Source organism: Patagioenas fasciata, chromosome 22, assembly GCF_037038585.1.
Source record: "Patagioenas fasciata isolate bPatFas1 chromosome 22, bPatFas1.hap1, whole genome shotgun sequence".
NCBI classification, from domain to species: Eukaryota; Metazoa; Chordata; class Aves; order Columbiformes; family Columbidae; genus Patagioenas; species Patagioenas fasciata.
This window is the reverse complement of record NC_092541.1, coordinates 2,517,551-2,543,121: the sequence shown is the minus strand read 5'-3', so window position 1 is coordinate 2,543,121 and position 25,571 is coordinate 2,517,551. Positions and strand designations below refer to the sequence as shown.

Genomic DNA, 25,571 nt, shown 5'->3' with positions numbered 1-25,571 from the left:
AATAAAATAAATAAAATAAAATAAAAATAGAAACAAAATAAAATAAATAAAAGTAAAAATAAAATAAAATAAAAATAAATAAAAATAAAAATAAAAATAAAATAAAATAAAATAAAATAAAATAAAATAAAATAAAATAAAAACAAAATATTAAGTTAAATTAAAACCCAAAGAACCAAGAGCCAAGGAGGGGTTTGTTGAGAAGCAGCATTGAGTTCAGGCCTGAGGTCAAGCAGCTGGAAAAGGGGCCACCACAAACAGAGCACGAGACGAGCGGGTCCCTCGCGTCACTGGACGGGAACGGGACGTCCCCAAGGGGAGAGAGACACGAGCGAGAGACGGACGGACAGACGGACGCGCGGACAGACAGGCAGACGCAGAGGGGGGCGGGCGGAGGGGAGAAAGGCGGGGAGGGGGACAAGAAGGGCAGCGTTAGATGGGGGAAGTGCCAAGAGGTGCCGGTGCCCCCCCGGACCCCGCCAGCGGTGACCCGACCCATCGCCACTCAGGAAACACCCCCGGGATGGGGAGGGGGCTCCTCCAGCCCCCCCGCACAGGGGTGGGCTCTGGGGTGGGGGTGACATGGCCAAATCCTGCCCAGCGAGGGCTGCGGGGACAAAAGCGACACGGAAAACTCCTGGTCTGGTCACCCCAGTGGGGGCCGGTGAGCGATGCTGCCCCGGGGTGGGGGCAAGGAGGAGCACGGTGACACCAGACATTGGGACATGGTGGCCTCCCTGGGGTGCCCGGGGCCAGGAGATGCGTCCCGGCCCCTTGGGGGGTGTCAAAAGCCACCAGTCCTGGGGGGGACAGGCAGGGACACCCCGAGCTTGGGGATGGCAGTGCCACCACCCTGGGACCACCCCTGTTGTGGTCACAACAACCAGCTGAGGGGGGGGCGGGGGGGCTGAGCCTTCTTGTCAGAGCCAGCGGGGAGCAAGGTGCCTATTTTGCTCATGCGCCATTCGCCCAAATTGCATTAAATCCCCCCCGAATCCAGCTCCAGGCAGCTGGGAAAAACCTTCGGCTTATCCAAGGGGGTTTATGGATGCAACAGAATGAGCAAAATTGGGTTTATTGGGTGGTTTTGTTAACACCAGGCCCAGGGACGGGGGTTGAGACACAGAGTGGGGAGGAGAAGATGGGGGTCAACCCGCTCTGGGGGTGCTGCCCCCCATGGGTAGGAGGGTGGGCTGGGAAAGGGGAGGAGAGGCCGGGGGGTGGGGGGCTGTGGGTACCTTGAGCCAGCTGGAGCCCCCCCACCAGCACTGGGGTGTCAGCAGGAACAGAGGGGGGTGACCCCCACTGTCCATGGGGATGGGAGAGGGGTGGGTGCTGAACTTGGGGGGGACACACACACCATCCCGGCCTCTTCCAGCTGCACCCCCCATCCCCACACTGCCAGACACCCCCAAATCATCACCCTGCCCCATACACCCCCAAACCACCACCCTGCCCCAGAGCCCCCGTCCCGGGACCAGCTGCTTCTGCAGCCACGGTGTCGCAGTGCACGGGGGGTCCCAGCTCCCCAAAACCTCCTGTGAGGGGCCTGGCAGCCCCAGCCCTGCAGAGGCGAAGTGCCCTGGAGCCCCCGTGCCAAGCGCAGGGCTCTGCAGCGCCTGTCTAGGCACCCAAAATGTTCTGCAAGGACATCCTGGGGTCCCTCAGGGCGAGGGGACCAACACTGGGGCTCAGCGGTGGCTCATGGGGCTGGGGGACAAGTGGCTTCAGCCTCACACCAACCACACCGGTAACGAGTCGGCCACTCTTAGCACAAAGCCGTGTCCCCATGAAAACCACCAAACTGGGCACACACTGGGGTGAGATCCCCCTCTGCGCCCCAACAGCTGTATCCTCATGAAAACCACTGAACTGGGCACAAACTGGGGTGAAATCCCCCTCTGCGCCCCAACAGCTGCGTCCCCATGTCCCCAGCCCCACTGGGCTCAGCCAAGGGACACACGAGAGCGCCTGGTCCCCAAAAGCAGCACCCGCAGCATCGCCCTTGCCCTCCATCCACCCCCTCACGCTCTGCGCGAGGCAGCGAGGGAGGTGCTGGGGCTGTGGGCTCCTCCTGCTGCCGGTGAGGACGGTGGGGACAGTGGGGACAGTGCTAAAGTACCTGCTGCTGGCCCTGGATGCGCATGTACTCCATCCGCGGCTTGACGTGCTTGCCCTTGTCGGGGCTGCCCTGCTGGCTCTGCTTCAGGCGGGATGCGGGGTTCACCATCTTCATGGCGGGGATGGAGACGCCACCGCTCTGCCGGGACACAGAATTTGGGGAAAAGGGGTTAAAATCGGCAGATGGACGCTCACACCGCTGGCAGCTGAGTGCTGCCGGTGCTGGGCAGCGATGGCTGGAGCCGTGATGTCCCTGCCCGGACAGCTTGCGGTGACAAACCCAGGGCGAGGACAAGGTCACCAGCTCCGTGTGCCATCATGGGGGAGCTCAAACTGGCCAGGACTCACCGACAGCCACTGCTGCAACGCAAACAGGGGGTTAGAGGCAAAAACGGAGAACACGGCAAACACCGGGAGATGGGGGACAGGGTGAACACCCCCCTGGGACAGAGGGAGCATCTCCCCCAGGACAAGGCTGCACGACCAAGAGGAAGGAGCAGAGGCCACGGCAGGCAGAAGCAGATTCCAGGTGGAAACGGCGGCAGTGGGAATATAGAGGATTTTATTAACTAGCGGAGCACAGAGCAGGATACAGAGACTTGCAAGAGCAGCAGGTACCTGCACCCACGTCCCCTGGCACTGCCGGTCCCTAAAGCAGCACCCACAGGGTGTCTGGGCAGTGCCACATGTCACGGGATCATCACCTGTCCCCTCACTGCCTGGGGCACCCCAGATCTACCACTGCCACCTCCCAGTGCCGAGTCCTGCACCAGAGGCGCCAGCCCGGAGCCATCAATCCATCCTGCAGCTCCGCTTCTCGTTCGCCGGGCTCCGGCACTGCAGCGGGAGCCGCCAAGGGCAGAAATCACAGCTACACCCACTCCACGGCCCATTCTCCCAGCCAGAGCACCGTGCCGGGGCTGCGGCACCGCTGGCAACCGGGGCCCAGATAATTGCTGCAAATGAACAAGGAGATTTATTCCCCAGCGCTGGCTGTTAATAAAGGAGCAGGCCGGCGTCGGAGCGGCTGAGGGCGTTTCTCCTCCCTTTTCCCAGCTATTCAGCTGCGGATTCCAGCAGAAAGCAATTTGGATGGCTTCGGGGAGCCCGCGCTGTGATTTAATTAGGAGAAGCAGCTGCCACGCTCAAACCGCAGTGTGTTAAAAAAGTGCTTATGCAAAAACCAGCATAAACGAGGGATGCTGCTGCATCACCACACGAACCCAGCCCCGGGGGGTGCTCAGCACCAGCAGCACGCTCAGCCCCACAGCCTGACAGGGCAGAAGTTACCGGGGTCGAATGTGATGCTGTGCCCAGCAACCGGCACCGCCTGCCTGTCCGCTGCCCGAATACATCCAAGGACAAGATCCAAATGCAAGGGAGAAAAAGGAGATTTGTTTTCCACCTTGGCTCTGCTTGGAGGTAGAGTCACAGAGAAGGAGCAGGTAGAGACGGAGGAAGAGAAACATCAGAGTGAGTCCGGGGCAGAGCACAGCAAGAGAGAACTGAAAATAAACCTGCGGTGTGGTGGGGACCTGCGGCTTGGGGAGCAGAGGTGGCTTGGTCTTGCTTGGAGATGGACCCTTGGGAGCGTCATCTTTGGGCTGGCTGAGGTCCAGGACGGTCCCATTGTCACAGCTCGTGGGTTTGAGGTCCCCTAGACCTCCCGTGGGCTCCTTGCTGGCTCCCGTTGCTCCCCGCAGTTCTTTCGGGAGCACAAACTCCACGGCAGGATGGCTGCTGATCTCGCTGATGGTGATTTCCAGCTCACGGATAGTTTCTTCCAGGCTATCCAGTCGCTGGTATGTGCCTTCACAGATCTTGCTGCGCGGAGTCACGGAGCGAGGGGACACCTGTTCTTTGCAGAGCCACTCTGTGCCACCTTCTCCCCCAGCAGCCGGTGCCACGCTGTCCCTTCCCAGTGATGCTGAGCAAAGGCTTGAGAACGCAGCGACCTGCTCCTGGTGATGCTCATCCTGGGCCTCTCCGTGTCCCCGCAGGGCTGGGTCTCTGCGCGGGACAGCTCTGGGATGTGGTGCTGGGCAGACTGGAGCTGGCGAACCCTCCTCTCTCTGCGCTGCTTTGCAAACCCCGGCAGAGTCCCCAGGAGGGAGCGATGTCCCCCGTGCACTCTGCCTGGCTCCTCCTGGGGGGTCCCTGTCACCAGGAAGCTGGGGGACATCGCCAGACCCTCTGCCTGCGGTGCCGGTCATCACCCCCTCACCAGCTCCTTTCTCCCGGGGACAAGGAGGCTGCACATCCAGGGGACCTTGGTGACAAGTCTTGCTGCCATCTCCTTGCCAGCTGGCAGCGTTCAGAGCAGCGTCCCCTCCTTCCCCCCGCACAGGATGGCTCATTTTGTGCCTCGAGAGAGATGGGAACCCCCAAGTCTCTGCTGCTGCAAGGGCACAACCCTGAGATGGGGTGTTTGGGGGGTGCAGGGCCGAGGTTGGAGGGCACCCGGTTGCAGACGGAGACTTTTTGGAGCTGCCAGGGCACACGCGGCATTTCCTTCCCCGCCGGGGTGCCAGCTCTCCTCCTGCCGCACTGCCGGGCAGGTCCCCGCGCTCCGAGCGGACCCTTTCCACCAAAACCTCCGCCTCGGCTTCGGGGGACGGCGGTTCCGACACCCACTCGGTGAGCACGATCTGCGGGAGGGAGAACGCCCGGCTCCCCGCCGGGGCCAGCGGCGCCTGGGTAGAGAATTCAGAGAGATTAAGAGCCAGGAGAGCGATGGGAGAACGCGGGGAGCTGCCGGGGGCACTGTGTGTCCCCACACGCTTGGGTCCCCATCGCTGGTGGCTCCAGGCATCGCTGTTTGGCCAGGGAGATGCGCGGCTCTCGGCTCCCTCCTGCCCAGCCCTGACATCCCCTCGGTTGCCACTGGCACAGTGACTTTTTCTACCCTGCGTAAGGCAACCTGGGTCTGTGAAACCGCAGCAATATCTCGGACTTTTTAGCAAAAACGAGTCGGTCTCGCTGCACCTTTTGAATGGAAAACTGATCGCACAGTCCAGCTGGGATTGCTCCCGTGCTGGTGTAAACTGGGAGGGCACTGGGGCCAGAGCAGAGCCCAGCGCTCAGCAGGACACTGGTGCTCCCAGCAGAGCCCTGCGCAGGGACCAGCTATCGCAAACGCACTGCCATGGGACAGCAGGTCTGTGAAACCCTGAGCAGGCACAATTCACCTGGAAAACATCGTCCTTCCTCCCAGCTGTGCCCAGGTGTCCCTGCTCAGCACTGCGGGGGTTGATGGGGCCAAAACCCAGCGGGTCCCAGTAGCCCCTGGTCCACCCGCATCATACACATGGAGCAGGATGTCCTTGTGCAGGGCACAACATGCATCACCCGCCACCGTCCCCTTGCAGTGCCACCCTCTCCCGTGGGGAGAGCACCGAGCCCTCCCCGTGCCCTGCCGGGGGGTGCTGGGGTGCCCCCTTCCTCTTCCCCATCCGTGGGGCTGCAGGATCTGGCCCTCGGGAGCCACGGCAGCCCCGTGCTGGTGCCGCAGGGGTTAGTGCTCGGTCCTGTGCCGCGGCGGTGCCGGACGGGCTGTGGCGGTGAGCGAGGGGGTGGAGAGAAGCCGTTAGTTTGTTAAATCAGAGAAAGAAGCAGAAGTGAGTCGGAAAGAGGCGGGAGAGGAGGCGGTGAAAGTGCAGCAGGAGAAGGGGTCGTCGCTGGGAGCGAGCTGTTACCTTCCATCCTTCGGCTGCACCGGAGGCTCCGTCGGGCCACATGGCTGCGTGCCCAGGGGAGACGGCAGCCGCGAGCGGAGCGGAACGGAGCTTGGGGAGGAAAGGGGAGGCAGAGCTTCTCTGAAACACCTGGGGAGTCAAACACGGCGGGTTGGAGGAGGGAGGCTTGGGAGTAACGGCGACACAGCCCAGGGATGCTTGCCGTGGTCACGCCAGGACCGGGGCTCGGCAGCGACCAAAACATTGACTGTTCTCATCAGCCCAGAGGCATCTCTGTCCCTCTGCTGCTTGCAGTGTCACCTGTCCCCCTGCCTGCAGCATCACCTGTCCCCCTGCCTGCAGCATCACCTGTCCCCCTGCCTGCAGTGTCATCCATCCCCTGCCTGCAGTGTCATCCATCCCCTGCCTGCAGCATCACTGGTCCCCCCACCTGCAGCATCACAGGTCCCCCAGCATCCTGGGGGAAAACCAGCCAGGCAAAACCATCCAAAACCCGCTTGGGCACCTCGACCGTAGCAAATGGGGGGAGGACATGGGGCACAGGCAGCCTGGGGGGGTTCAGAGCCTCAGGATGATGTTTCGGATGGGATCTGTGCAGGGTGCCTCGTGCACCAAACCCAAGGAACCGCCAGCTGAAGCTGCGTAGTGTTAAAAACAAATGAGTTCGGCTTAAAGCCCAAGATGGGGTGGAAGTGCTGCAGGAGAGCGATGGCAAACCAGGCACATGGCAACGGGAGCCAGCTCGGGGCTGGTGGGTGCAGCCACCCCTCCCCGTGGCACCATGCTCCTGTGGGGGACCAGCGAGAAGCGGGGAGCCCAGTGCTGTGCCAATGCTGGGGATGTCATTCCCCAGACCCACCACAAGGCGCTCCCCAAAAATGCCTGGAGCTGGGAGCAGACGGGGCAGGGGGGGCATCGCCGCTGGTGCGGGTGAGCTGGGGCACCCCGCGGCCCCTCCCGCGCTCACCTCCAGCTCCGCGATGATGCGGTCCTCGTCGTCGTCGTCTTTGATGGCAGAGGCGATAATGGGAGGGGTGGACGCCGGCCTCACCACCTCCGACACCGTCCGTCTCAGCTTCACCTGCGGCTTCTGGGTCTCCAGCTCCTCCGACTCGGCTTTCTGCGAGTTGGGAGCGGGGAGGTGAGGGACGGGGGGCGCCGGGTGGGTCCAGCCCAGTAACACCCCACGGCCCCACGCTCTACCTTCATAAACCCGGGCTCCTTCTTGCTGGTGACGATGACTTCGCCGCTGCGGGTTGTGGTCAGCCCGTGGGACGAGGGGAAGCTGCGGCGCGGAGGGGGAGGCGGTGGCGATTTGGAGGGTTTCTCGGTCCGGTACCGCGGCACCGTCAGTTCGTCTGGGCACAAACGGTGCTGTGAGGGCACGAGACCTTTCCCTGCCCCTCTAATACAACACCCCAGTTCACCCGCTGCCCCCAACAAGTATAAACCTGGGGAGGAATAACCCCGTGTCCCAGGACAGGTTGGGGTTGAGCTGCTGGAAAGCAGCTCTGCGGAGAAGGACCTGGGGGACAACAGGGTGACCATGAGCCACCAACGTGTCCTCGGGGCTGGTGGCATCATGAGGTGAATCCTCCCCCTCTGATCTGCCCCAGCTGCAGTTCCGGGTCCAGTTCTGGGCTCCCCGGTTCAAGAAGGACAAGGAATTGCTGAAGTCTCTTTCTCTGGAGATGTGTGAGCAGGGGTTGGGCTGAGGGATCTCCAGAGGTCCCTCCAACCCCAACCACCCCGTGACTCTGATAAACGCCCCCCAGGACAGCGGAGCTCAGCCCAGGGGACCCAGCGGTGACAGCAGGACCAGGACAAATGCAGGACCAGGGATGTGGAGGCGTCCCCCATCCCTCCCCATGCCGTACCTGAGCCCCGGCGGCCATTGGGGTCCCCTTTGCCCCCCGATTTGGGTGCGTGCTGTGGTTTGGAGGGTTTGTGCTCGGGGGTGGAGGCCGTGCTGCTGCTGCCGCCCGGGCTTTGCTTGTGCTTGGCAGCGAACTCCAGGTCGGGGATGGCCTTCATCAGCTCGGCCTGCGTCTCCTCCAGCAGCCGGTTGATGTCCTTGGCGCTGTACTGGGTCAGCGCCGCCCGCTTCTCCTCCCAGTCCCGCTCAGCTGCCTGGGAACGGCACGGACACCCCGCTGCAGCCTCCAAACACCGCGGCTTCTCCTGCCCTTGCAGGCAGGATGTGACCCACAGCCCCCCAAAACACTGCTGAGCCTGGAAGGAGTGGGGGAGTGCAGCATGGATCCCTTCCCCAAGCTGCACGCCCCGCAATGTGCACTTGGGGGTGCTCCCAAGGCATCACCCACCCATCGGCTACAAACTCAGCAAATAGGAGGATGGACCCAGTTCCTGTTCCCAGTTGCAGTTGGGAGACATTAGGACAGACCCTCTGGAGCGCCCCACCAAGCTGAAGAAGCCCCCCAGGCTCTCACCTCCACGGACACGGCTTTGTCCGCACTCTTCTTGCTGGGGGTCTCGGGCCCCGTCTGCGTCTTGGCGGGCACCATCTCCGGAGCTCGGGCAGGGTTATTGCTCTTGGACGGGTGGGTTTGGGTCTGGGGGGGGCTGTGGCCAAAGCTGGGCATGCCCAGGGCCTCGGTGCCAGATGTCAGGTGGTGGAGGCTGACGGGGGGGCTGGTGGGCATCTCCAGGTCCAGCCCTTTGCTGAAGTCTGTCTCGGGGGGCACCTTCTTGGGGGACTGGCTGAGGGTGCTGGGGCTGCTCCACACGCCCTCGTCCACTTGCCTGGCAGGGACAGAGCGGAGGGGCTGGGGGGGACATGGCACAGGGGGGTCCTGCACCCTCGCCAAGCCACCCCGCAAAGAAACTCGCTCTTCCGTAACTGCACATTATATACAAACCATAGAATCGTTTTGGTTGGAAGTGACTCTCAAGCTCATCGAGTCCCCGGCACTGCCCCATGTCCCTGAGAACCTCATCTCTGTGTATTTTCAACCCCTCCAGGGATGGTGACTCCAGCACTGCCCTGGGCAGCCTGTTCCAATGCCCCACAGCCCTTTGGGGAAGAAATTGTTCCCCAGATCCAACCTCAACCTCCCCTGGCGCAACTTGAGGCCGTTTCCTCTGCTCCTGGTGCTTGTTCCTGGGGAGCAGAGCCCGACCTTCCAGCTCCAACCTCCTTTCAGGCAGTTGGGAGGGCGAGAAGGTCTCCCCTCAGCTTCTTTATCCAGCTGAGGGGACAAGCTGAGGTTATAATATATATGTATATATGTGGGTTTGTGTTCTCAGGTGTCTGGGAAGGGGTTGGAGCTGACACTCCAGCCTCTTGGGGAGCACACGGAGCTCCCCAACCCGCTGTCCCTTTTCATGAACCTCTTGAGAAATGAGATCTCGCCCAACCCTGCCCCTCTGGCTGAGATTTCCCTTTGGACTCAGGAGCGATGAGAGCCAGGAAATGACAGGGAGGCAGATTCAGACCCTGCCTGACCATCCAAGTTCATTTCCACAGCAAACCAGGCTAACGCTGAGCCCGAGGCAAACCCGGCGCTGCAAAACTCCTCCTGCAGCGCGGCTGAGCCCTCACCCATCCCCAATGTGTGGTGATGGGAAGAGGCAGGTGTGCCAGCCCTGCCCTGATGCTGTCCTTGCAGCTGGGACATGGTTTTTCTCCAGCAGAACATTTTTCTCCTCCTCGGGAAAGAGATCTCTGATCACACCAAGGGTTGGACACAACCACGCTTTAAAAGTCAGTTTAGAAAGAGGGGTTCCCACATACCCACCGGAGAGGACTGAGGGCATTTTTCAGTTTCTTAGCAGTAAAACGAGCCTTTTTTTCCAATAGCCCTTGGGATTTACATCCATAACGCAGAGAGGACGGTGGGACCGGCTGTGTCCCCCAAGGCTCCCCTAAGATGCGGTTATTGGGGGACAGCGCTGGGGTCTGCGGGGCTGGGAAGGGGGTCGGGCTGACCTGCGGATCTGGGCGAGCGTGTCCGTCACCGTCTTGCAGCGCTTGAGCAGCCCGTCCAGGCGGTTGGGCTCCTCCTTCAGGAACTTGACGGCTTCCACCTCCACCCGCAGCACCACCCGCATCTTGCTCTGCAGGCTGGGGAACTGGGCTGGGGTGGGAGAAATGGGGGTCACCACGGTCCCGGCGTGCCAGGGACCCCTTCCCAGTGCCCCGCTGGCAATGCCAGGGGACGCCGTGCCCATCAAAGCCACCATGGCCATCGTACCCATGGCAGGGACACCCCGCCGGTTGGAGCAGGACAAACCCTGGGGACACCAGCCTGGTGTCTCTCCTGCTCCCTGTGCCCATCATCCCCCCGCAGGCACTGATCTTGGCCCCTCAAAGTGTCCCATCCACATCCAGGGCACCCAGCTTTGCCCTGGAGCTGGGGACTTGGTACCCAGGACCCTGGGGACACGGTGACACAGAACAGGTTGCTCCTGGTTCCCTGTTCATGCTCTGCCCACCATCCCAGCTGCTCAGCATCAGCCTGAATGTACGCGAAAGCTGCAGGAACATAGAGATGCTCCTACGCCTGCGCTGTGTCCCCATCTCTTCCCATGCCCTCCCTCCCCATCCCTGCTTCTTACAACCTCAGCAACTGCTGCCAAATGACATTTTTTGGGCTGCCATGCTCTGGCAGGCAGGAGCTTGCACTTCGAATTGAGGTGCAGGGCGTCTGTGTGTGAAAGGCAGGGTGGGGACAGGACGGGGACAGGATGGGGACAGATGGACGTGAACACCCAGCAGCTGCAAAGATGCAAACACAGAGGCAACGGGCAGCCTGGAGTGGCCTCTCTGTGAGGATGGAGCACGGAGATGTCACCCACCCCCGGTCACCTCCTCACCCTTCAGGTCCGTCAGCGTCTCCCCCAGCTGCTTGAGCACCACAGCCTTCTCCTCCAGCTCCTGCACCGGGATCAGCCGATGGTTGTGGGCCAAGTCCTTCTGGATCTTCTCCACTGACTTCTCCAAGTCACTGTGAGCACAGGGACAGGGCAGGGGTGTCACTGCTGCTCTGGGATGCTGGTGAGACCCCAGGGTGACCAGCCTGGTGGGTCCCCATGCACAGAGGGGAGAAGACAACCGGGCTGGGGGCCTCTCACTATGCCAGACAAGCAGGCAAGGATGGAATCACAGAATCATGTTGGTTGGAAAAGCCCCTCAAGATCATCGATCCGATCAGTATCCCACCCCTGGCACTGCCCCATGTCCTGAGAACCTCATCTCTGTGTATTTTCAACCCCTCCAGGGATGGTGACTCCAGCACTGCCCTGGGCAGCCTGTTCCAATGCCCCACAGCCCTTTGGGGAAGAAATTGTTCCCCACATCCAACCTCAACCTCCCCTGGCACAACTTGACGCCGTTTCCTCTGCTCCTGGTGCTTGTAGGATGTGACCTGTCACCGTGCAGAGCTGCTGATTCATACCCATGGAGGATCTGGCCCATGGGGGCCAGCACGCAAGGACCCTGTCCCCGCTCGTGTCCCCAGTCCCGGCTCACTTGAGCTGCTGGGTGATCAGCTCCTCCTCATTGAGGTACCGCAGGCGTTCCTCCTCTACCAAGCTGCGCTGCCGCTGGAGAGGGTCCTCGTGCTTGCGCATGGTGTCTGTCACCCGCACGCTGATCTCCGTCTCCGTCCGACGCAGCATCGTCTTCACCGTCTCCTGGTTCTGCAGCTGCAGGGATGAGGGTGGGAATCAGGGTGAGCAAGACCCCCCTCGACAGGCACTGGTGTGGGTGCAGAGCTGGTCAGCAGGATCCCCATGCTCTCCCACACTAAATTCACCAGTAAAAGGGGATTTTCCTGCTCTGGGGCCGGAGCCACCCCAGTAAGAGCTAGGATGGGTTGGGGTGTCCCCCACCAGTACCCACCTGCAGCTTCTTGAGCTGCTGCAGCTGGTTGCGGAGGTCGCTGGCGTTCTGCTGCAGGTCGTGCAGGTGCAGCTGCATGTGCAGGCGGGTGATGGCCGTGGGCTGGCCCGCCGGCGTGCTGCTGGCCGAGGGCGGCGGCGGCGCAGGCACCGGTGTCCCCGTGCCGCTGCGGCTGGTCGCTGCGGGGGGGACAGGCAGGGGATGCTGAGGGGAGATAACCCACCCTGGGGAGGACTGCAGCCCACCCTGGAGATGCCTCTTACTGGGATGGGGGTCCCACTGTCTGCCTGCACATGGATGGTTTGGGTTGGAGGGACCTTTAAACTCATCCAGTGCCACCCCTGCCATGAGCAGGGACATCGTCACCAGCTCAGGTTGCTCAGAGCCCCGTCCAGCCTGGCCTGGGATGGCTCCAGGGATGGTTCATCCACCACCTCTCTGGCCAACCAAGGCCAGGCTCTCACCACCCTCAGAACCAACAATTTCCTTATATCCGGCCTGAATCTCCCCTCTTTTAGTTTAAAACCATCATCCCTTGTCCTGTCGCTACAGGACCTATTAAAAAGTCTGTCTCCATCTTTCTTATAAGCCCCTTTTATGTATTGAAACGTCACAACAAGGTGTCCCCAGAGCCTTAGCCCATGGCGGGGGCTCCTGCACCCCCCAGTCCCCCAGCAGTGCTGGGGGTGCTGCTGCAGTCACTTACAGGCTGATGGGGGGGTCCCGCCATTGGTGCCTTCTGTCTTCTCGCTGTGATGAAAGAGAAAGGGGGTGAGTGTGGAGCAGGCATCCCCATCCCCACCAGCTCGGGGACATGGTCCCTGGGAGGGGGACAGGACCCCCAGCCTCGGCAGCAAACAGCCCAGCTGGGGATGTCCCCCTCCCTACAGCAGCTCCCGGGGTCCCAGCGCTGTCCCCAGCTCCGTACCTGGGGGTTTCAGCCTCAGAGCCACGGAGCAGCGCACTCTGCACCAGCCCGGTCAGGCTGGCAATCTGCTTCTCCATCGCCTCCATGCGCTCCCTGTGTGGGGAAACGGAGAGGGACAGACTGAGGAATCGGCTCTGGCACCACCAACACCCTCGCCATCCACCCACCATGTCCCTGCGAGTCCAAGGAGGGACATCAGGGACATGGGAGTGCTGCTGTCACCAGTCACATCCACCCCCTTTGTTCCCTTTCTCTTCTTGCCCCAGCCGCTCCCAATCGCACCCCTCAGTCCTGCACGATTTGGTGCTTTGTTACCCGTCCCAGCACCTCTGGGCCAAAACCTTCGTCTGCTCCTCCGCTCCCTCCTCAGCTGCACCCATGGATGACACCAGAGCAGCAAAGTTCATATCTTGGGGGGATTTAGCATCATTTTGGTTGGCAAAGCCCCTCAAGATCATGGAGTCCAACCATAACCCACCCCTTGGCACTGCCCCATGTCCTGAGAAGCTCATGTCCGTCTGTCCAACCCTCCAGGGATGGTGACTCCAGCACTGCCCTGGGCAGCCTGTTCCAATGCCCCACAGCCCTTTGGGGGAGAAATTGTTCCCCAGATCCAACCTCAACCTCCCCTGGTGCAACTTGAGGCCGTTTCCTTGCTGAACCCCCCACGTCCCTCAGCCGCTCCCATCGCACTTGTGCTCCAGCCCCTTCCCCAGCTCCGTTCCCTTCTCTCAACACGCTGCAGCACCTCAAGGGCTTTTGTGTCGTGAGGAGCCCCAAACTGAACCCTTCCCACCTCGTTTCCGTGTCCTTGGCCGGTCCAGGGGAGCCGAACCCCGAGAGCGGGCGATCACCGGGGCCGGGGAACAGCTCTGGGGGGCCGGAGGAGCCGGGGTTGCGCGGTTTGTTGACGGGGCTCTCCATGAAGACCGAAGAGCAGGAATCCTTGCGGAAGGACTGACGGACGGGCGAGGAGCGGCTCGGGGGTCCCGAGTAGGGGCTGTGGGGGCTCTGCCCCGGCTGCACGTCCACCAGCCGCCCATCGGCCATCTTCTGCGGGGAGGAGGGGGGCATGCGGAACCCCAAGGCGGGTGCGTACGTCTCGCCGTAGATGGGCGCGTTGGGTTTGTACAGACTGTCCTCCAGCTCCGACTGCAGCGCGGCCGCCGAGTAGGTGCTGAGGGAGCGCACGGACCCCCGCTTGTAGAGCCCCCCCGAGTAGCCAAAAGGGTCCCCCATGCCGGCCAGGGACTGGGTGGAGGTGATGCTGAGCCGGCCCTCGTGCACCATGCCGTAGGGGTCGGCGTACAGCCCCTCGTTCTTCACCAGCACCACGTTCTTCCCGGCCAGGTCCTCGTCCGGCTTCACGTCCCGCCGCTCCAGGATGGCGCTGGGGCTGGGGGACACCCCCTGGGCAGGGGGCAGGTTGGAGAGGCGCTCGCTGTGGTGGACGGGGCTGCCGGCGTAGGACGGGGGGCGGCCCCCGCTGTAGGACATGCGGGAGCGGGATGGGGACGAGGACTGCAGCACCGGCGGGGGGGACCCCGAGGCCAGGTGGGACGCCGGGGACATGTTGTTGAGGCGGCGGGTGGGGGAGGACTCCCTGGACGTGTACACCATCTCCCGCTGCGGAAAAGGGGCGGGGGGGGGGGGTCAGCACCACGTCCCCCACCTTCGCTTCACCCCACAAAGGACCAAGATCTCCATCTACCGCATGGTCACCTGGTCTTGGCAAACGGCAGCTCCCTCCTCCCCATCCCGAGCTGGGATGATTTATTCTGATGAATCCCCTAATTATCGTGGTGATTGCCCTGCTGTCAGGCCCCAAACACCCATTCTCTTAAAGTAATAACGCTGGAACCAAGCAAGATGAATGGCGGTCATTACTCCTTCCACAAACACAGGCGATTCTCATCCCTCCATCTCCATCCATCCCAGCTCCCCGGGGCACCCCCACCCATGACACCCTGTCCCCATCTTACCCTCAGGTCACCGTTAGCGATGTGCGAGGCTGGGAACGAGGCATAAAGTGGCTCTTTCCGGTAGATTTTAATGATACTTCTGTCCTGGATATCACTGAAAGCAGAGACAGAGCTGTGAGCATCCCAGCCACTGAACCCCAGGATTGCACCCACCACCCCCTTCTGCTGTAACCCCATTAATTTCCTCACTCGTAGCTGCTCTTAAAGAAAGGAAAAGTTAATCTGTGGTGGATTTCTGAGTCCCCATCCTCACCGGACATCCTCCAGCTCGTAGAAGACGTTGCGCGACTCGTCCTTGATAAGGATGGCCGTGTTGGGAGACTTCAGCATCCCCATGGTGAGCTTCTGGGGGAACATGTGGACGATGAGGGCGTGCAGGGTGTCCATGCTGCTGATCTCGTGGGTGATGTGGACGCGCCTCGTCTCGTCCCCAAACTGCAGGAAAAGGACCCCTGGAAGCAGAAGGAACAGAAAACGGTGAGATGTGCCCGCTCCCCTTCTCCATGTGATGCCAAGGATGGGCCAAGGTTGGCGATGAAGGTTTGACCACCTGCTTGGAAGTCTCTGTGTGCATCCAGATGGGGGTTTGGGGATCTCTGGCCACCCAACCTCCCCCTGGAGCAGTGAGGCTGACGGCATCAGTCACCCCACACAGCACCCCCAGCCCCTCCTGGGGTTATCTGGGCAGATAAAAACCAACCCCAAACCCAACAGATGCAGCATCTGCCTGTCCCGGAGGGGCTGGAGCGCCCGGGTACCTGGTGACCGCAGCTTGGTCTGGCTGGTGGAGCGGGACAAGGGCAAGCTCTGCCGGAACCGGTTCATCCTGTTGAACCCCAGGGGCAGCTCCGCTTCCGACATGGTTTCCAGGGATTCGGCCGAGGCGAAGGAGAGTTTGGCTTGATCGGCCAAGCCGGGCTGGGAGCCCTGCGAGTGCCGGGAGCTCCTTGTCTGGAAGGGGAGAGGAAAGGTGGGAGCTGTGCTGGGGATCGCAGCCCCGCTCTGCTCCCCGGACACGGCACCGGGCTGCTCCGGAGCACGGGCAGGCTGAGCCATGGCCAGGGATGCTCAGTCTAGGGATGCTCAGTCTAGGGATGCTCGGTCCTGCATCCCTGATGTGGTCCAGCCACAGCGCCACCTCAAGGCTCCTCTACCTTGTGCTCTAAGCATCAAATCATAGAATCATTTCAGTTGGAAAAGACCCCCAAGATCAAGTCCAACTGTCACCCCACCCCTGGCACTGCCCCATGTCCCTGAGAACCTCATGTCCGTCTGTCCACCCCTCCAGGGATGGTGACTCCAGCACTGCCCTGGGCAGCCTGTTCCAATGCCCCACAGCCCTTTGGGGGAGAAATTGTTCCCCACATCCAACCTCAACCTCCCCTGGTGCAACTTGAGGCCGTTTCCTCTGCTCCTGGCGCTTGTTCCTGGGGAGCAGAGCCCGACCCCCCTGGCTCCAAGCTCCTTTCAGGCAGTTCAGAGATCAGAAGGTCTCCCCTCAGCTCCTGTTCTCCAGCTGAACCCCCCAGCTCCCTCAGCCGCTCCCATCACACTTGTGCTCCAGCCCCTCACCAGCTCCATTCCCTTCTCTCCACTCGCTCCAGCACCTCAAGGGCTTTCGTGGCATGAGGGACACATACAACCATTTACTGTCCCCTTTGCCTCCTGCCACCGCTCGCTCAGGTTTTCCACTCCAGGTTGGCACCGTTTCAAAGCCTCCCGGTGCCTTTGAGTTCCCCCACCAGCAACTCGCTGGAAATAAAACCAGCGCTCGGCGGTGACAGAGCCCGGGCTCGCATGCAAGCGCCGGAATAACCTTAGCAATTACGGGAGGTTACACATCCATTACGCCAATGAACCAGCTCCCGGGAAACATAAATGCCCGGCTTATTCTGGAAGCAAAGCAGCAGCAAGGTTTATGGCTGCCTGAGCCGGGGGGGGGAAGTAATGGCTTTGGGTTTATAGCAGTAAAAATTTAATATGCCAGGAGTCCAATTTCACCTGGCCGAGCGTACATCCACCGCATCAAAGTTCAGGCTACAGACACGGGCTTTCTGCTCGAACATCTCCAAATGTGCCACCGGGTCCCCTGGTCACAGGTGCCCGCGTGGCGGAGCCACTGCCCATCAATACCCCAAATACACGGTGCGGGTTTCCAGACGCGTGTTTAACGCTGGCAAATCAACCAGAGAGAACAAACAGCTCCCGGGGTGTGGAAAAGGCAGCGTGGAAGGGACAGCAGCTTTATTTTAAGACCAAAAAGGCAAAAAAAAAAAAAAAAGATAATCAATATGAAATGATAACAGCCATCATCATCATTTAAATGAGACATTAATTGGAGGATTTAATTAATCTGGTGGGGCGGTGTTTTCTAGGACTTGAAATGTTCTCGCTGTAGCTAATTGCTGGAAAATCGACTGCTTAGTTGTGTTGTTGTTTGAGCACAAAGCTGGTTGGCAAGAGACGCTGGAGTCTTACAGCAAGGAAGGGAAACGGGGCTGGAGCCTGGGTCCTATAGCCCAGCACCCCAACATACTGCAATCCCTATAGCCCAGCACCCCAATATACTGCAATCCCTATAGCCCAGCACCCCAACATACTGCTATCCCTATAGCCCAGCACCCCAACATACTGCAATCCCTATAGCCCAGCACCCCAATATACTGCTATCCCTATAGCCCAGCACCCCAACATACTGCTATCCCTATAGCACAGCACCCCAATACACTGCAAGCCCTATAGCACAGCACCCCAACATACCGCTATCCCCATAGCACAGCACCCCAACATACCACTATACCTATAGCACAGCACCCCAACACACAGTAATCCCTATAGCCCCTATAGCCCAGGACCCCAGCATACTGCAATCCCTATAGTCCAGCACCCCAATATACTGCAATCCCTATAGCACAGCACCCCAACACACAGTAATCCCTATAGCCCAGCACCCCAACATACTGCAAGCCCTATAGCCCAGCACCCCAATGCACCACAGCCTCTATAGCCCAGCATCCCAACGTACTGCAATCCCTATAGCACAGCACCCCAACACACAGTAATCCCTATAGCACAGCACCCCAATATACTGCAATCCCTATAGTCCAGCACCCCAATGCATCACAGCCCCTATAGCCCAGCACCCCAATGCACCTCGGTCCCTATAGTGTATCACCCCTATAGCCGGCTGCTCCAGGTGATCCCAAACCCCTCCTGCCTCTGCCCCGGGGCTGCAGCTGACCTCAAGTAATTAAGCTCATCTGATGGAGCTAATTATGGCACCAGCCAAAAAAAAGAAAATAGAGAAAAATAAAAGGTAAAAAAGGGCAAGATGGAAATTAATGGATTTTTAGCCCAGAAGGGACCGTTCTGGCCTGATGCTCAGCACAAAGTGCTCAGGGAACGGGCTCATCCCCCCACCTGCTGCCGAGTAAAGCCCCACAGCCACATCATGGAGAAGAGCGGACCCCCCCAGGACCCCACCCTACACAGGAATCCCACCCAGGACCCCGCCCACCACTCTCTGGGGACACCGAGAGGCACCGAGCCCCCCCACGGTGGCAGCGAGGGGCTGAGGGGGGGACGCCGCTCCCGCGCTCGCTGTCCCCAGGCTGCAGCGGTGCCACGCTGGGAAATGACCCAGTTCTCGCTGAACCAGCCACAGGGTTAATACGGCACCGGGATGATTCTTACGGTGCTGGGGCCATGGGAGCGGGGCTGGTACATCCCCAGTGCCTGGGGGCGGACACCAGCATCACCCCCAACCCCAAGGTCCTGGCGTGGGAAGCAGCAGGTTCAAGGGCAGAGCAAACGGCCAAAGAATAAACCATAATAAACCATAACATAAACCAAGGGCAGCAGCACGGGAGCTCCGGCCCCGGGTGGTACCGAGAGCGGGGAGCGTTTTTTGGGGGGGTAGAGTTGATGGGCACCAAGGTGAAGGTGTCCACAGCCAGTCCTGGGGAACAAACCCACTTTGCTCTTTGCCAGGGAAGCCCCTGCGTGATGGAGCCAAGGAAAGGTTGTTGCTGGTGTGGAAGCATCGGTAAAGCCTGGGAGAGCACCGGGGGGGCTCTTTTGGCGATCGTCCCAGGGAAAACCCAGCAAAGCACCCGGCTCCCCACACCGGTGGGGACAGGAGCATCCCCAGCACCCCCACCGCCCCCTCGGGGCCTCATAGAGAAGAGGTGGGATGGGGAACAGACTTGGGTTTTTTTTTTGTCTCTTATCTCCCTGAAGCTAAAAAAAGACACAATTAAGCGATTCTTTTAGCTCCGAAAACTCCCAACAATCCCTTTTACTGTCAGCACAGAAGCAGCTTCATTATATCTGCCTGGCTAGATAAGGATGCTGCTCTCCTCCTTCTCTCCCCTCCCTTCTTCTTGTCCCCATCCTCCCCTCCCTTCTTGCACCCCCGCTCTGATTTACCCTCCCCAGCTTTGCAGGCTGAATGCTCAGGGCTGGACCTACCGCAGAAACTGAAAATATAGGAGGAAACAATAGAAATAGGTAAGAAAAACATGCGTGGGGAAAAGGATCCCACCCTGGGACGGAGCAGGACACTCCGCAGCTGCTCCCGTGCAAAACTCATTAATATTTCCCCTCATTTCCTAAGACCGGCAGCAAGCCCGACCCTGCAAAGGGACCCTGGGGACAGAGCAGAGGGTTTGTCACAGCACAGCCACCTCGCTCCTGCTCCAAGGGCGATGTCGGGCTCGACCCGAGGAAAAATCAGCTGTTTCAGGCCCATTTCTGCACATCGCACACACCAGCACTCAGCAACCTGCGCTGAATGTTGTTTGCAACGAGGAGACCGGGGTGTCACCAAGCACCCTACTGGGACGCACCCAGCGCAGCCCGAGCTCTGCAGCCTGTCCTGGCACAAACCAGCCCCTTTTCCCCCAAAAACCAGCTGGGACAGGCAGAGCACAGCCCGCCAGCACCAATACCAACCTGTCCTCGCAGCTGGGATGGATAAACCGGCGCTGGGTTAATGCCACAGGCAGCGGCTGTCCCCAAGCTCAGCTGTCCCCTGCTGTCACCAGCCCCAGGCTGGGGGTCTGGCAGCAGCCCCCAGACCCTCCAAGCTCATTCATCCTGTTCCACAGGCAGGGACGATGCGCTAGAGCGGGCATCACCCCCACAGGGGTGGATGGAGCCCTGCGAATGTCCCCGCTCTGCTGTCACCGTCCCGGCTCCAGCCGTTTGCAGCTCCTCTGCTGTACCGCATGATGGGGATAAAGGCGATGGACCCCCCAAAACACACCCCGGCCAGCTTGGGAAACAGCTGGTGAGGAGCTGGCGAGCCCAGCCCTGCGCAAAGCAACACCGCCGCTTATTTACCGAGTACATAAAGCCCCGGCTGCAGCCCCTGGTTGGACACTGATCTGGATTAATTCCTCATAATCCCCCCCTCTCATCAGTTAATCCAGCAGCTGACTCCGGGTCCCATCTGGTGCTGTATGTAGCTCTCAGGATGGGCGCAGGAGCTCAGCACCCCAAAGGGGGCAAGAAGACCCCCCAGCCTCTTGCTGCGGTGCTGGGAGGGATGGAGGATGTTTGGGCATCACTGAGCTGTGCTGGGAGCCACCGTGGGCTCCGCTGTGGGACGGGGGAGCCGCCGCATCTTTCTGTGCCATCTCCCGGCACAGCATCCCATGGACAAGAGGGAGACGAGGGAAACGAGACCCTCCAACGCTGCTTGGACCCATCGCTCTTCTCCTGCCCTGCCTCCGTCTCCCTATCTATAAAAAACCAATAATAATTAAAATATCTATTTCTTGCAGGCATCCCTCCCCATGCCTGCATGAACATCCCCGCAGGCTGGAGCTTCCTGCCCCGAATTCCCAGGTTAGCCCACTGGAGCTAAAAGGGACATGGTCCCTTCGCTCTCCCCACAGCTGGAAAAGCCTTTCCATGGGTGTTGCGGGTGTGACGCCCGTCCCCAAGCACATCGACTCGGTGCTGCTTCCCTGGGGCGTTCTGGGAGGGAGCTGAGCTTCTCCCATCCCATCCCATCCCATCCCATCCCATCCCATCCCATCCCATCCCATCCTTAGAGAAACATGTCTGTGCCCATAGAACTCAACAGGGAAAACCTCTCCCCGCAGAGCTGGGGATGCTCCCGGTGCCCGGGGGCTGGAAAAGCAAAGGATGCACCAAAGGGATCTGGGGACCCCCCCACTGCCGGGACCCCCTCAGGGCTCGCAGGGAAGGGGGATGGAGCCTCGGCCGCCCGGTCTGCGCTGCTGGCGAGGGTCAGCAGCAAATAAAGCTGCGAGTAAAGCTGGGAGAAAAACAACATCTGTCCCTCCCGCCGCTCCGCTTCTGTCAACAGTGCCAAGGAAAATTTTAATTGAAATTTGAAACTCTTTTTTGGAAGCAGCTCTGAGAGCTGTTAAAGAAACAGAGGGAGGGATTTCCAGATACCCCCCACCCCGCTTTCTCTGCCTGACCCCATCACAACATCACTGCGAGGTTTCAACCAGACCAGCCCGGTCCCACCTGTTTGCTTGGGGGTCTCAGCAAGGTGGTACCTGCCCTTCCCTCCCTCCAAGATGCCAGCGCATCACAAACTGCTCCGTTCATTCATTCGTTCGTTCATTCATTCCTAACGAACTCCGCTCGTCCTTAATTATTGATGCTCCCAGGGAGTGAGTCAGCAAAGAGCTGCCGGCTGTTTTGCAAGAGGAGAAGAGCTCAGGTAACAGGACACTTCCCGGGCAGGTACCTCCTCACCCCATGTCTGGCTGCACATCCCTCCTGGGGAGCATCCCCAACTGGGATACGGCATCCCTGACTGGGATACGGCATCCTTGACTGGGATACGGCATCCTGGACCAGGATACAGCATCCCCGACCAGAACACAGCATACTGGACAGGCACACAGCATCCCCGACCAGCACACAGCATCCCCGACCAGCACACAGCATCCTGGACCAGCACACGGCATCCCCGACCAGAATACAGCATCCTCGACCAGCACACAGCATCCCTGGCCAGAATACAGCATCCTGGATCAGGATAGAGCATCCCGGACCAGGACAGAGCATCCCAGACCAGCAGCCCAGCTCCTGCCTCTGGAGGCAGAGGAGCCAGGAGATGCCCATCTGGGAAGAAGAAGTTGGGAAAACCGGAGGTAACTGGAACTGTAGCAGCATAGCGGGAAGAAATGAGAGGCCCAGGGTGCTCTGAGCATCACAGGATGGGATGTACTACGAGTATCTCCCATCCAAGGGGGTTGTGGCTCCTCCGTTCCCCTCCGCCGGGCCCCGCCCCTTGCACCCCGCCATGGGTCTCGCCACCGAATTAAAAGCGTAGTGCTCCCGGCAGCAATAATTCATCCAGTGTCTAATGCTCAACATTTTGTCAGGATTATCCCGATTAACTCAGAATTAATCCTGATCTCAATGTTAACAGGATTAAGCGTTAAAATCGGATTAGGTTTGTGGTGTTTTTTTTTTTTAAAACCGGACCCCTTGACTAAAGGAAAGGGCCCGTCCCCACCAGATGTGCACAGCCTGCCACGGGCAGCCAGATGTGCGCGGGAGGTGGGCGGGTGCTTGCTGCCCTGCAACGGGTCCCCCCGCGCTGGTGAAATGGGACATCCCCACAGCGAGCATCCTTGTGACACCGTGACACCAGCATCCCTGTGACACCGCATCCCTGTGACACCCGCATCCCCGTGACACCCGCATCCCTGTGACACCCGCATCCCTGCGACACCCGCATCCCCGTGACACCCGCATCCCCGTGACACCCGCATCCCCGTGACACCCGCATCCCTGTGACACCCGCATCCCCGTGACACCGCATCCCTGCGACACCCGCATCCCCGTGACACCCGCATCCCTGTGACACCCGCATCCCTGTGACACCCGCATCCCCGTGACACCGCATCCCTGTGACACCCGCATCCCTGTGACACCGCATCCTCGTGACACCCGCATCCCCCAGATCCAACCTCAACTTCCCCTGGTGCAACTTGAGGCCATTTCCTCTCATCCCATCACTTGTTCCTGGGGAGCAGAGCCTGTTTTTCCCTGGCTCCAAGCTCCTTTCAGACAGTTGCAGAGAGCAAAATACGTTTTAAAGACGAATGTCTCCTGCCCCCCCTCTTTCTCTCCTCCGCATCCAAGTCATTTTTTCCCCCAGTAGCTTTTTCTTAGTGCCTTTGATGTTCTTTTAAGGCCCTGACACCAAAGGATAACCCTTGGTTATTCCCACTCCATCTCCAGCCCCGCGGTGACAGCCGGGAGCCAGACCACCCCCTGTGTCAGCGCAGCAGGACCCCCCCTCAGCACCACCTCACAGCATCCCTGGGGAGGGGTTTGCCCCCCGGACAGATCTAGGGATGTGTCCCCATAGCCCCCAAACCCTCAGGCTGAGACGCTCCTGCCCTGGAGGGGTGACACCCAGAAGTCACCCCAGGCTGGCGGGGACAGGGGACGCAGTTCAGGTGATGGAAGTGGGGGTGGGTACCTGGCTGTCCCAGCCGAGGGACTTGGGGACCGGCAGCAACGTGACAGCAGCCACGAAGCGGCTGGATCGATGGCTCCGTGTGAGTGCACAGCTCGACCCAGGAGGGGACATTTGTGACATGAGCCGGGCTGGCCCCGTCTCAGAGCAAGTGCAGGGATGCGCTGGGACAGGAGGACGGCGCAGGGCAGGACCCACGGACAGGCAGGGATGGGGATGGGGACAGGGCCATGTCCTGGACCCCTCCCCGCAATGACGGCACCGCCAATGACATCCAAGAGCGTCTGCTCATCCCAGCACTGCAGCTGACAAACCCAGCAACGCAGAACCCCCCTTTCCCCAAGGCCTGGGGAGCCCCAAATCACACCCAGCACCTGCCACCACTTGTCCCCCGGCCAGGGGGGGGACACCAGAGCATGTCCTGCCCGGGGGGCCCATAGCATCTCACCACATCCCTGGATGTCCCCAGGAATTCGGCTCTGCCCCCTTGGTGGCAGCTGGACACACACAGGGAACCTAAAGGGTCATGGAACTTTTATTTTGGGGAAAGAAGCAGGGGGTGGGAGGCGGTTTTCCCAGCTGGAGGCCAAGGCTGCAGCTCCAGGGGACCCTGGGGGACACAGGTGGCTGCGGTGGCCTCGAGGAAGCCCCCGGCACCTGCTTGCCGGGCTCAGGGTCCCCGCAGGGTGCTGCTGTGACAAGGGACAATCCGTCCCCAGCTGCCTCATGCCCCACTTGGTAGCGGGGTCAGGCAGCTGGGACCCCCCCTCGGCTGGGGAATGAGGGTGATTTAACCCCTAACGCGTCCCCCAGCGGATACAGACAGGGAAGATGCACCACTCGCAATGCAAAGTATTTCCAGGCTTACGCGGAAAAATATAGAGTTATAGAAAATGTGCCGTCTGCAGCTGCAAACCCCCAGCTGGGAACCCCATTTTGTTTCTTATTTATAAAGAAGTTTTTGTGCCTTCACCCCCCCAGTCCCAGGAATGTCCCCAAGAACATGTGGCTGGAACCGGACAGTGAGAACCCAGACAGCTGAATATTTGGGGAGCCGCCGCTCACACGGGTTTTACACTGCAAATGCTTCAAGAATGGAAACTCGGAACAAGCGCACGGATCCTGCTCTGCGACTCCTCTGCTCTCTCCAGGAAAACGCCTGTTTTGTTGGTGGTTTTTTATCACAGGATGAGCAAACCCACCGGGGACAAACACGCCAAGGTCACCCAGCAACACGCTTGACCTTGAAGTGGTGCCACCGCATCCCCGGGCGAGGAGGAGGAGGAGGAGGAGGAAGGGCAGGCGCGGTGACATGCGCACGTCACCCCGCCAGACAATGGGGCGACTGTTGACGAGGTGCTGGCAGGAGCCACCGCGCAGGGACAGCCCCAGGGTCCCCTCGGCGTCCCCAGGGACGGGTGGGTTTGGGCACAAAGGTGCAATAAAGCGAACGGCAATGATTCCTCCCGCAGCAGCTTCGTGACACGGGGCTGGTCCCACAACCCCCAAGCGACAGGGGACGGTGACAGGGATGCGATGGCCAACGTGGGGCAGAGCTGCCCCTCCCAACCAGCCCAACAAATCACTTTGCTGGTTTATTATGTTATCCCTCAACACACCAAACCAAAGCCGGTCTGTGGGGTTCTGCGTGGAATTCCTGTTGGCAAAGCCGTTTTGTGCAGAGAAGGGACGGACACGCTATGATGGCAGGGGACAAAAATCACAGCAACCCTTGGCACCCACGAGCAGCTCCGCACGGGGTCTGTGTGCCCAGCTGGCTCTTTTCTGCCCTTTTCCCCATAATTAAGGTCTCTGCTGCAACGAAACGACCCCAAAGGATTTGACAGTGGGGTGATAGTGATCTAAATGAGGGCAGGATGCAGATTCATCCCTTTCGGAGAACAGGTTTGTATCCGCACGACCACCCGACCCAAAAGCACAAAGAGCCTTCGCGCGACCTTAAGCTGCTGCCGAGCTGAGAACAAACTGCTTTGGCACAGGAGTCCTCACCAAAACACCCGAATTCCCACCCCCTCCACACACACAGGGATGAGGCAAGGCTGGAAAAATGCATGCAGTTCAAACAGAAGCATGAAAAATCAGAAGTACTGACCTTAAAGCTCCAGTAGTTGGGTTGCTAACAAAAAATAAAACAAAACGAAAGAAAAACAAAACAAAACAAAACAAAAAAATACCATTAAGATTCTGGTTTGACTTTTCGGTTTCCTTTTGAGAATTGTTGACTTTAAACTGCGACATCAAACCTGCTCTGGGTTCTGTTTAAAGTCCCCTCCCAACGGGTCGCTGAGGTTTCGTGCTGCTCGGGGGGGACCATGCGGGGATGGCGATGGGACTGAAAGCGGAGAGGGGTGCAAGGGAAGCAAAGCAGAGCAAAGCGGGGGGGCAGGACCGCAGCCCAGCATCCCTACTGGGGTCACCAGCATGCCCAGCGTCCTCACTGGGGTCACCAGTACGCCCAGCATCCCTACTGGGGTCACCAGTA

At 60.0% G+C, this 25,571-nt stretch overlaps 1 protein-coding gene across 12 annotated transcripts in view; it reads right to left on the bottom strand.

The window, feature by feature from the left end:
• SRCIN1 (SRC kinase signaling inhibitor 1) overlaps positions 1–25,571 on the bottom strand; it is a 64,546-nt gene that overhangs the window by 2,695 nt on the left and 36,280 nt on the right. For 5 of the 12 annotated variants that reach the window (XM_071818059.1, XM_071818060.1, XM_071818063.1 and 2 more), the window contains 18 exons: positions 25,182–25,205; positions 15,348–15,540; positions 14,843–15,041; positions 14,590–14,683; positions 13,404–14,233; positions 12,608–12,700; positions 12,386–12,429; positions 11,680–11,858; positions 11,308–11,483; positions 10,653–10,783; positions 9,766–9,913; positions 8,267–8,579; positions 7,694–7,946; positions 7,020–7,174; positions 6,784–6,936; positions 5,817–5,945; positions 3,639–4,814; positions 2,123–2,260 (listed from right to left, as the gene is read on the bottom strand). In XM_071818059.1, the coding sequence (XP_071674160.1) occupies positions 2,123–2,260; positions 3,639–4,814; positions 5,817–5,945; positions 6,784–6,936; positions 7,020–7,174; positions 7,694–7,946; positions 8,267–8,579; positions 9,766–9,913; positions 10,653–10,783; positions 11,308–11,483; positions 11,680–11,858; positions 12,386–12,429; positions 12,608–12,700; positions 13,404–14,233; positions 14,590–14,683; positions 14,843–15,041; positions 15,348–15,540; positions 25,182–25,205 (4,428 nt within the window). Of the gene's footprint in view, positions 1–160; positions 291–2,122; positions 2,261–3,638; positions 4,815–5,816; positions 5,946–6,783; positions 6,937–7,019; positions 7,175–7,693; positions 7,947–8,266; positions 8,580–9,765; positions 9,914–10,652; positions 10,784–11,307; positions 11,484–11,679; positions 11,859–12,385; positions 12,430–12,607; positions 12,701–13,403; positions 14,234–14,589; positions 14,684–14,842; positions 15,042–15,347; positions 15,541–19,542; positions 19,908–25,181; positions 25,206–25,571 lie in introns of those variants that run through there. The other 7 variants (XM_071818061.1, XM_071818068.1, XM_071818065.1 and 4 more) reach the window with 6 other exon arrangements.